This window comes from Cherax quadricarinatus, chromosome 70, assembly GCF_038502225.1.
Source record: "Cherax quadricarinatus isolate ZL_2023a chromosome 70, ASM3850222v1, whole genome shotgun sequence".
Lineage (NCBI taxonomy): Eukaryota > Metazoa > Arthropoda > Malacostraca > Decapoda > Parastacidae > Cherax > Cherax quadricarinatus.
Genome location: NC_091361.1, coordinates 19786374 through 19798234, shown reverse-complemented (window position 1 = coordinate 19798234; position 11861 = coordinate 19786374). Strand labels below are relative to the sequence as shown.

The window sequence follows — 11861 nt, the reverse complement described above, 5'->3', positions numbered from 1 at the left end:
TATATGGCAAGATGAACGTTGCTATTTAAGCCAAGATCGCAAGTTCTGCCTATTCGGCATGACATATATATATATATATATATATATATATATATATATATATATATATATATATATATGTGTGTGTGTGTGTGTGTGTGTGTGTGTGTGTGTGTGTGTGTGTGTGTGTGTGTGTGTGTGTGTGTGTGTGTGTGTGTGTGTGTGTGTGTGTGTGTGTGTGTGTGTGTGTGTGTGTGTGTGTGTGTGTATGTGTGTGTATGTATGTATGTATATATAGGGAGGTACCACCTGTGGAACTGGACTGGGGACCCTCATCCTCAGAGAAAAGAAAAAACTAACGTCAGGAAAACTCGAGATTCTCCCCGGAGCTGTTTGAATATTTTCTTCTCCAACCACCCCCTATATTTTATATTCTATGTAACCTTTATTTAAGGACAAAATACATTAAGTAAAATACAATAGGAAGCGGAACAACATACATGACATGTCAGAGCCTGCATCTCAAATACTTCATCCAGCTCCCCGGCAGTCAGCGGAGTGCCGAGAATGTTGTAGGCATTTTTCCTCTGGATTGCGAAAGTGAGTTTCTGAAAAAGGAAGCTGGCCGCTCTGTAATCTTTGGTTTATGTGATAAGTTTTACTCCCAGCTCTTTGAGGAACTTTAGAGCACACATGCCCCATGCTCCAAGGGTCTCCGACCCTACTGGGATGGAATTATAGCAACTGGTCATGCCGTCATACTAGCGGATCTTCTGAGTCTTCCTGTAGCTGGCAGCTCCACCCCCTTCACCTTCAGAGTATGGCAAGTAGGTGTCTGTCAACGTGGCAACACAGGTGCAGTCCCAGGCAATCTGCTTACCATCCTTCCAGGGTAGCATAGTGGCTCCATCTGGACTCTTCAGACTTCAGTCGGACCTCCATACTTGGGGTTCCCATTGAGCTGAACAACGGGCTGTGGCGAGACTCTTTATGATGTCTCCTCATGTCTAGCATACTTCCCTTCTGATGTATGACACACGAGACCATGAAATCCGAATTTATCAGCGGGCTCCCTGTCACAAATACACCCATGTTCAGTGAGTATGGAGATGGCTAGGCGAAGAACAACACCAATCCGAATGGCCTGTTGGTCAAGTCGGGTGCCCAGGGAGGAGTTGGTAACGACTAAAAGGAAATCTCCTGAATGTGGTGCTTTCATCGCTAGGAGACGAGCTTTGTCATTTCCTGAAGTGTTGTTGAGCATTGTGTTGGCAATTTTTTCCATGGTCGGTTTGTCTCAGTGGAACTGTTTGTGCTCTTTGGGCGGAGCTGGTCAGCTGGTGGAGTCTTCAAGGGAATCCCACAGCACGGCTGCTTCAATGAACCTGGGGTCTTGAGCTCCTACCGCACCTCTCAGGCTTTCAGGAACAATATCCTTGACTAGTACACTGAAAGCCATGCACGAGGACAGAAATGCAGGTAAAGCTACCTGCGTCGCTCTGCGCACCCGTATACCTCCCAGTCGCACTGGGAGAGTTGCTTGATCCCATTGCTGATCTTCCAGTGACAGATTTAATACCTTTCCTTTTTAAAGATAGATCTCAGGAGTAAGTCATATTGCCAGAGGCGTGCTCACACTACAGTTATAAAACTGCAACATTAACAACCTTCCTTCAGAGTGCAGGCACTGTACTTCCCATCTCCAGGACTCAAGTCCGGCCTGCCGGTTTCCCTGAATTCCTTCATAAATGTTACTTTACTCACACTCCAACAGCACGTCAAGTATTAAAAACCATTTGTCTCCATTCACTCCTATCAAATACGCTTATGCATGCTTGCTGGAAGTCCAAGCCCCTTGCACACAAAACCTCCTTTACCTCCTCCCTCCAACTTTTCCTAGGCCGACCCCTATCCCGCCTTCCCTCCACTACAGATTTATACACTCTCGAAGTCATTCTATTGGGTTCCATCCTCTCTATATGCCCGAACTACCTCAAAAACCCCTCCTCACGTAATCTTGCACCTCCTCCTATTTCCAAACTATGAATTCTCTGCAGTATATTCACACCACACATTGCACTCAGACATGACATCTCCACTGCCTTCTCCTTGTTACAACATTCATCACCCATGCTTCACACCTATACAAGAGTGTTGGTATAACTATACATTCATACATTCCCCTCTTTGCTTCCACGGACGAAGTTCTCTGTCTCCACAGACTCCTAAGTGCACCACTCACCCTTTTCCCCTCATTAATATTATGATTCACCTCATCCTTCATAGACCCATCTGCTGACATGTCCACTCCTAAATATGTCAATACATTCACTTTCTCCATATTCTCTCCTTCCAATCTGATATCCAATCTTTCGCCACCTAATCTTTTTATCCTCATCACCCTACTCTTTCCTATATTCACTTTTAATTTTCTTCTTTTACATACCCTACCAAACTCATTCACCAACCTCTGCAACTTCTCTTCAGAATCTCCCAAAAGCACAGTGTCATCAACAAAGAGCAACTGTGTTAGATTCTTTCTCTTTTAACCCCACACTTCTTGCCAACACCCTAGCATTCACTTCTCTTACAACCCCATCTATAAATATATTAAACAACCATGGTGACATCACACATCCTTGTCTAAGGCCTACTTTTACTGAGAAATAATCTCCCTCTCTCCTACATACTCTAACCTGAGCCTCACTATCCTCGTAAAAACTCTTCACTGCTTTCAGTAACACCTGCAACATCTGACATATTGCTCCCCTATCCACCATATCATATGCCTTTTCCAAATCTATAAATGCCACAAAAAACCTCTACCCTTATCTAAATACGGTTCACCTATATACAACACTGCAAATACTTGATCCACACATTTCCTGAATCCTCCTTGTTCATCTGTTATCCTACTCTCCGTCTTACTCTTAATTCTTTCAATAATAACTCTACCATACACTTTACCAGGTATACTCAACGCACTTATTCCCCTATAATTTTTGTATTCTCTTTTGTCCCCTTTGCCTTTATACAAAGAAACTATGCATCCTCTCTACCAATCCTTAGGTACCTTACCCTCTTCCATACATTTATTAAATAATAGCACCAACCACTCCAAAACTATATCTCCAGCTGCTTTTAACATTTCTATCTGTATCCCATCAATCCCAGCTGCCTTACCCCCTTTCATTCTACTCACTGCCTCAAGAACTTCCCCCACACTCACAATGGCTCTTCCTCACTCCTACAAGATGTTATTCCTCCTTACCCTATACACGAAAACAGAGCTTCTGTCTTCATCAACATTTAACAATTCCTCAAAATATTCCCTCCATCTTCCATCTGCCCTTGCTCATGCAGCAAGGACCTACATCAGGGACCTACCAGAAAACAAAACCGTTGTCAAACTAGACTTTAGAAATACCTTTAATATGGTGAAAGGAGATGTGATGTTGTCAGCTGTTCAGGGTCAGTTCCCCAGTGTTTTTCCCTTCAGTTCAGCTGGCTACAGCAAATCCTCACTTCTTTTGTTTGACGAACATGAAATACCCTCATCAGAGGGCGTTCAACAGGGTGACCCACTCGCTCCATTTCTCTCCTGCTTGGCGGTGAGAGAACTGACTTCCAGCTTGCGCAGCGAGCTCAGTATCTGGTACCTGGATGATGGCACTCTGGTAGGTACAGAAGAATTCCTGCTAGAGGACTTACAACTGGTGAAGACACAGGGAGAAGCCTTAGAACTCATCCTCAAACCCTATAAGTGTGAAATCATCGCAACCTACAAGGAAATAATCACACCTGTATGAACAATCCTTCGTGAAGCCTCTACTACCACCCCGTCCAAGAACATTCTCTTGGGAGCACCGCTGGGTCATCAGGCAATCGACACAGTTCTCAAGGACAAATTGAATAACTTGAAGAGAATGGAGGAGAGAATAAGTAATCTTGATGCCCAATGCTTACTCTGCCAATACTTACCTGCAGTGTGCACCCTCTTTCGACAACCCAGCACTCGGCGAATATGGCTCACTCCTGAGATTTATCTTTAAGAAGGCACTGAATCTTTCACTGAAAGATCAGCAGTGGGATCAAGCAACTCTTCCACTGCGACTTGAAGGTATAGGGATGCGCAAGGCAACACAGGTAGCTTTACCTGTATTTCTGTCCTCGTGTATGGTTTCCAGTGAACTAGTTAAGGAGATTGTCCCCGAAAGCTTAAAAGGTGCGGTAGGAGCTCAAGACCCCAGATTCACTGAAGCAGCCGTGCTGTGGGACACCCTTGCGGACTCCTCCAGCAGACCAGGTCCTCCCAAAAAGCACGAACAGTCATACTGAGACAAACCGATAATGGAAAAAAACTGCCAGCACAATGCTCAACAACGCTTGAGGAAAGGACAAAGCTCCTCTCCCAGCAGTGAAGGAACCACATTCAGGAGATTTCCAGTTTCTCCTTGGGCACTCGACTCGACCCACTACCCATTCGGATTGGTTTTGCTGTCAGCCTAGCCACCCCCACACTCACCAAACATAGGTCTATTTGCGGCAGGGCGTCGGCTGATCAATTCGAACTACATGGTCTCGGGTGTCATACATGAGAAGGGAAGTACGTTAGACATGAGGAGGTCAACGACATCATAAAGAGAAGTCTCACCACAGCCCGTTGCCTAGCGTGAGCTGGGCGCCAAGGTATTGGTCCAGCGTGGTGCGGATGGTAAAGCACTGCGTACCTTGTTCCCAGGTTCGTAGGTTCGAGTCTCCTTCGGCCTAAGATCAGTGTTTGTGGATATATATATATATATATATATATATATATATATATATATATATATATATATATATATATATATATATATATATATATATATATATATATATATATGGGGTCCACCACTGATACAAATTGTGGGACCCACAGCCTCGGAGAAGTGGATAAAAAGGCTTCAAGGAAGAATATTTGGATTTCTTCCTGAAGCCGTTTGAATATTCCACTTCCCCTACCACCCCATCTTTTCATTCTTTTTTTACCAAAACGTATATTTTAATTACATAACATGGTACAAAAGATTTAAGAGATACATTGTTAATATAAGGATGGCATATACAGTATATGAAGTGTGAGAGATACATGTCTAGTACATATTGTTACGTGTTTGTTACTGATTATAATGCGTAAATCTCATCCAGCTCCTCAGAGCTGGGGCGTGTTCCCAAAATACAGAAGGCATTACCCCTCTGAACAGCAGCGCTGAGTCGCTGGAACAGAAAACTAGCTGCCCTGGGATTCCTAGTTACGCTGTTGAGTCTTTTACCTTGCTCCTTGAGGAACTTAGATGCACTCTTTCCTCATGAGCCAAGGGTTTCTGAGCCTATGGGAACAAACATATAATGATGGGCAAGTTCTCCGTATTTGCTCGACTTTTGGGACTCCCTGAAGCTGGAAGCTGCCCCTCCTTCCTCCCTGGTGTATTGGAGATAGGTCTCAGCCAAGGTAGATGCACATATGTAGTCCCACACCACCTGCTTGCCGTCTGTCCAGGCTTGAAGGGTGATATTATCTGGATGCTTTTGACTGCCATCAGATCTGCATAGTTGGGGTGGCTCCCTTACTGCTGGGCATCCGGCTATTGTGAGGCTCCTCTTAATGTTATTAACCTTTTCATGTCTTGCAATCTTTCCCTCGGATTTACGGCACGCAAGACCATGGTACCCGAATCGGTCTGCTGCTTCACTGCCACAAATACACCCGTGTTCGGCGAGAATAGGGGTGGCAAGTCGAAGGGCAGCACTAATGCGGATGGTCTGTGGGTGAAGGCGTGTGCCAAGGCTGGAACTGGGAACAGCCAACAGAAAGTCTCCTGCATGAGGAGCTCTCACTGCCAGGAGGAAGGCTCTATCCTTCCCTGACACACTCTGAAGCATTGTTGAAGCTCTTTTCTCCACTATTGGACCATCCCAGTGCGACTGTTTGTAGTTGTTGTGGGGAGCAGGTCTGGTTTTAGAGTCCATTAGATTATTCCAGATCATGGCTCCGTCAATGAACTTTTGAACCTGGCCTCCGCTCTTGTCCCTAAGATGTTCAGGGAGAATCGCTGCTACAAGCCCTCTGGATGCAACGCATGAGGACAGGAAAGCAAGTAGCGCAATCTGTGATGACTTGCCTGCCTCCTAGTCTGACTGGAAGTGTAGCTTGGTTCCAAGAGTAAGGTTAAGTACGCATGAGTATAGATCATATGAAGAAAGCAAGGTCAGACTCAAGCTTTGTGAGAAGGTACAAGGCATCTGGGTGAAGACTGACCGTTGTTCCATTAGATTATTCCAGATCATGGCTCCGTCAATGAACTTTTGGACCTGGCCTCCGCTCTTGTCCCTAAGATGTTCAGGGAGAATCGCTGCTACAAGCCCTCTGGATGCAACGCATGAGGACAGGAAAGCAAGTAGCGCAATCTGTGATGACTTGCGGACACCAATGCCTCCTAGTCTGACTGGAAGTGTAGCTTGGTTCCACTGCCCGTCTTCTAGAGTAAGGTTAAGTACTTTAGCAAAAATCTGCCTCAGTATAGGGTTATCATATGAAGGTGCACATCTTAGGAAATATGTCAACCTGGTCAGACTCAAGTACTTTGTGAGAAGGTACAAGGCATCGTGGGTGTCAAGACTGCTTATCCGTTGTTCTATTCTCCTCATCTCTTCCAGTTTCTTCCTGAGAATTGTGTCAATGGAGTCGCTTCCCAGAGGTGCTCCAAGCAAGATACTATTTGTAGGGGCAATGACTGATGCTCCTGGTAGTTTGGATCTCACTGTATTTATCACTTGTTGATTGACTGAGATGATTTCACATTTGGATGGATTCGGGATGAGACCCATTTCCTGTCCTCGTGTCATCACCGGTGTAAGATCATCTAGGAGGGACTCCTTTGTACCTGCTATTGTGCCATCATCCAGGAACCAGATGTTTAGCTCACTGGTCAGTCTGACTGTGATTCCTCTAACCGCTATACAGAAGAGAAATGGTGCAAGAGGAAAAGTGTGAAAAAACACAAAACATCCAGTGAGTGGCAGTTCTGTGGGCGACAACGCCTTGAAAAGGAGAAAAGTCGGAGGAGAATGACCAGACGGATTCAAGCTGACAGGAAGGCAACAGTAACTCAAATATCCACACGTTACAAAAGTGCTATGCAGAAAAACATCTCTGAACACACATGTAGAACCTTCAAGTGGATGGACTAAAGCAACAACAAAAAAAGACACTGGGTTATACTCCTGTTAGCTAAGAACAGGAAGCTAAGGTTGCAGTGAGCACAGGCTCTAAAACCAGATAGTTAAAGATCGGGAAAACGTCACTTGGTCTTTCGAATTGCAATTTCTGCTGCAAAATACAGATGGTAGAGTTAAAATTTGGCGTAAACCTCCGGAATGTAGAAGAACAGGAGAGTCTGAGCAGGAATGTACAACCGACATATCTGCAGCAGTTGTGTGATGCTATCATGTTAACATGGACCAGGATCTTCATGGAATTTTTCCAGCACCTTGTTGAATCAGTGCCACGAAGAATTTCGGCTGTTTTGGGGTAAAGGTTGGCCCTACCCAGTACTAGAAGAGTGTACCTAATAAAGTGGCCACTTAGTGAATATGTGCATGTGTGTGTTTAACGCTATTAACATAATGTTATGTTAATATATTTACCTGTTGTCGTTTATCCAAGAAAGGCTTCCACAGCGCCAGAGCAGTCAGGAGGCAGCACTCTCTTACCTGATGCTGGCGTTCACGAAGGTTTCCTGCTCCTCCACCGTCAGGTAGCAGAAGGCGCCGCCCAGGTCCAGCCAGTTGTGCCCTGGACACAAGCCATTCACGGGAGGCTCCGGTGTCGGCGCCATTCCTGCCGGCACACGTTGAAATCATTGTAAAAGCTAAAAATATATTGTGTGATATAAACTGAGGCATGTGTCAGTATCCGCAGATTATCTGTTGTCTGTTTATATGTTGTGTGATATTAATTAAGACACACAACAACACCTGGGTATGTTTATTGGTGAGATGTTACTCCAACCATTGATGGCAACCAGTGAGGAAGGATCCGCAGTGTTGTACTCCACAGCTTCTGCGGATCACTCCACATGATTAGGTATTTGGACGAGACTGAAATGTCCTGGTTATGTTAATGAATTTTGGTCTACAATGTAATGAAGTATATTTAGGCAAAGGTACACATATACAATGTCAGACAAAGTGACTTATTTCCACTGGGATACTCAATATTTTCACTGGGGATCCAATGAGATTTCAGTGACTTGCAACACCTCCGTCCTAGTGTGCTATCCTAGGTACTTTACACATATGCTGCTATGTATGATAATCTATGTAACTGTATTTGCGTATACCTGAATGAAGTTACTAACTTGTGAGTGATCATTTATAATACAATCTGAAAACTGGCACGCGAGATACATAAAATATGCTACATCCGCCAACGAATAGGAAAAGCATACTTCAACTCTTTGCTAGCAACAGCTAGCAGATGCTCTAGGCTAGGCAACTTTTATGAGAAGATTGAGTGACTCATTAGAAGAACATGTAGTAAGGGGAAAAAATGGACACATACCATCCTCATGTTTGCAGATAAATGGTCTGAGCTGGTCACATTTTTCACTGAGCCAGAGGCCGGTGTTAGAGTCAAGCCTGACACAATTGTGGTCGCTCAGGCTAGTGTTAGGCTGCTCGTGTCCCCAGTTGGTGTACGTGGTAGGCCAGCCGTCACTCCACACAAACTGATGCTCCTCCTAAATAATAATAATAATAATAATAATAATAATAATAATAATAATAATAATAGTAATAATAATAATAATAATAATAATAATAATAATAATAATAATAATAATAATAATAATAATAATAATAATAATAATAATAATATCTCAAAAAGTACCTCAAGGATGCTTCCAGGAGTCAACGCTCCAGCAGCGTCGTTCCAGACCAGACCTCCTGGCAGATCGGAGCCTAAACAACCTGGCTGTTACTGCTGGCCTCACTCAGTCCAACGTGCTAACTTAAGCCTAGCTGGTCAGGAACTGATCTGAGGACCTTGTCAAGTTCCCTCTTGAGGTTATATAATTTAAGGTTGTTAAAGAGTCTTGGTGGCCTTACACTTATTTTGTGGTCTATAAGTGTATTCATAACATCCTGCTTGTCATTTGGTTTTGTAGAGTGAATTCTACGTAAAGATTTGGCACCAATCCCTCTAGGATTTTCGAAAGATAATAGTGAGGTATATCTCCCACCTTTGTTCTAAGGAGTAAAGGTCAAGAGACTTTAGATCTCCCCAGTAATTTAGTTACTTGACTGAACTTATACGAGCAGAGAAGGTTCTCTGTACATTCACTAGATCTGTAATTCGCTTGCCTTAAAAGGATGCTGTTAGCTCACCGCAATATTCCAGCCTAGAGAAAACAAGTGATTTCAATGGACCATCACTGACTTGGTATCCATTACTTGGTAGGTCTGTCATTTTCCTCGCGGTTGTGATAATGGACTGTTGTGATCCTTGAACGTGCAGTCATATGACATTATAACTCCTAAGTCCTGCACGATGTTTTTCGCTTTATTTAGAGGTTAGAATTAGTTTTACAGTCCGTTACAGTTTTTATTTCCTCAGTTTTTCCAGAGCTGGATAACTGAAATTAGACCTCAATGAACACGGACGGATAGTTAAACACTGAGGTGAGGGAGATGAGATGCTAAGTGCAAATATGAGGAAGCTGACACACACAATGTTCTCCATTTTCTTTATATATTGAATTGCTGAGCTTTAAATGTTCTGATGGAAGCATCCGACTCTAATGTAAATATTATTCTGGTCCATCACGTTTCCTGATTCAATGCACTTAATGGCAAATGCAGCATCATGGTAAAACACATGGTTGGGAAAGCATAAAGATGCATTAACATCAGAGAAATGATAAATTCACTGTAACCTGAGCGAAGTGCAGCTTTTTACCACTTTGCAGCCTCACTGGACGCGATTCAACGACAGATATGGTCAGGCTTTTAAGGCCTGGAAAATGTCTTTTACATTTATCACAGGAACGATGGTTGTTGTAAGAAATCATATATTCGAAAACACTGAACATAACACAGAGGTTCCAAGCTGAAAAAGTGTTTGTCATCAGTGCGTCTCAATGTGTTGTACCAACATATTCAGAAACAGATGTACAAGGCAAGAGCGTGCTACACCACCACATCAAGAACTCAGACTATGTCTGAGTTCCTGGAGGAGAGAACATAATAACCTCTTTCAAGAATGGCTCTTAATTCCAGGGGTTGCAACGATGTGCCTGGAGTTCATTAAATGCAGATGCAAGAAAACATGTTCCATTGCATTACATTACTAAACTCTACAGATGTCACTTTTGTAGTTCAAAAAATATAGTTTCACGCACCACTGATGATTTACCTTTAATGTTTCTTGAGGACTTAATGCGCACGTAGTTGCTATTTTCGATTTCAGTGACCAGTTGTTGATTTTAGGCGCCATACTCAGACGTGTACACGGGAATGCATTAATCACTGTGGTAGCTCATAGTATTTAAGACTATTTGTAAATTTTTTGCACACGAAGGAGTATTTTTTTAGTGAGTGATTATTGACTTTATGCCCTATGCACCCTAGTCTGGTACCATTACTTGAACCATCAATGATTCTGCAATACACACTGGCTTTTCTCATCTCTTTTTTGATTATTATATTTTGCAAGTATCGCGGAAAACCCGGCAGATTTAAACCAGTGATATAATCTTCTGTTACGCTACAACTTTCTGCTGTAATGAGCGTTGTTGCTTCACTTACACGAGGTTTGATAATATAACACAATCATTTCTTTTTCCACCCACAGACGAAAATAGACTCACCAAGTGCGTCCAACAGACGCCGTCCTGCATCACACATTGGAGGAAATAACATTCATTCCTCTCATTTACTCTACACATACACTCAGTGGCCACTTTATTAGGTACACATGTACACCTGTCCATTAATGCACATATATAATCAGCTAATCACGTGGCAGAACCTCAGTGCCTAAAACATGCAGACATTGTCAAAAGGTTCAGTTGTTATTCAGATCGGACATCAGACTGGGGAAGAAATGTGATCGAAGTGACTTTGACAGTGGAATGATTGTTGGTGTCAAACGGACGGGGAGTTTAAATATTTAAGAAGTTACTGATCTTCTGGGAATTTTCCGCACAACATTTCTTAGAGTACAATGAATGTTGTAAAAAACAGAAAACATCCAGTGAGCGGCAGTTCTGTTGGCAAAAATGCCTTGATAATGTGAGAGGTCAGAGGAGAACTGCCAGACTGGTCCATGCTGACAGGAAGGTGACATTAGCTCAAATAGCTAAATATTACAACAGAGGTATGCAGATACCTCAAGTTTTCCACATGTGAATAGTTGAAATTTCTCTTCATCGAACTTCATATTATTTTGAGTGCCCCATTTGAAGGTTTCGTTGATGTCCGCTTAGAGTCTAGCAGTGTCTTCGATGGAGGTCACTGTCATGGCAATTCGGGTGTCATCCACCAAGGAAGCTACGGAGCTATGGCTTACATCTTTATCTATGTCAGATATGAGGATGAGGAATAGGATGGGAGCGAGTACGGTGCCTTGTGGAACAGAGCTTCTCACCGTAGCCGCCTTGGACTTTACTCTGTTTACTACTACTCTTTGTGTTATATTTGTCAGGAAGTTACCAACTTTTCCTGTAGCTCGATCGTTAGCACACTCAGCTCACACACTGAAGTCCGGGGTTCGAAACCCCTCCGGTACCGATGGAAAACGTTAGGGACGTGTTTCCATAAGACACCTGCTGTCCCTGTTCACT

The 11861-nt window shown here is 43.3% G+C and overlaps 1 protein-coding gene across 3 annotated transcripts in view; it reads right to left on the bottom strand.

Annotated features, from left to right (window-relative positions):
* Positions 1–7275: 7275 nt before the first annotated feature.
* LOC128702627 (macrophage mannose receptor 1) overlaps positions 7276–11861 on the bottom strand; it is a 199929-nt gene continuing 195343 nt past the window's right edge. For 2 of the 3 annotated variants that reach the window (XM_070099923.1, XM_070099922.1), the window contains 2 exons: positions 8582–8759; positions 7276–7858 (listed from right to left, as the gene is read on the bottom strand). In XM_070099923.1, the coding sequence (XP_069956024.1) occupies positions 7728–7858; positions 8582–8759 (309 nt within the window). In that variant the 3' untranslated portion in view covers positions 7276–7727. The remainder of the gene's footprint in view (positions 7859–8581; positions 8760–11861) is intronic. The other variant, XM_070099921.1, reaches the window with a different exon arrangement.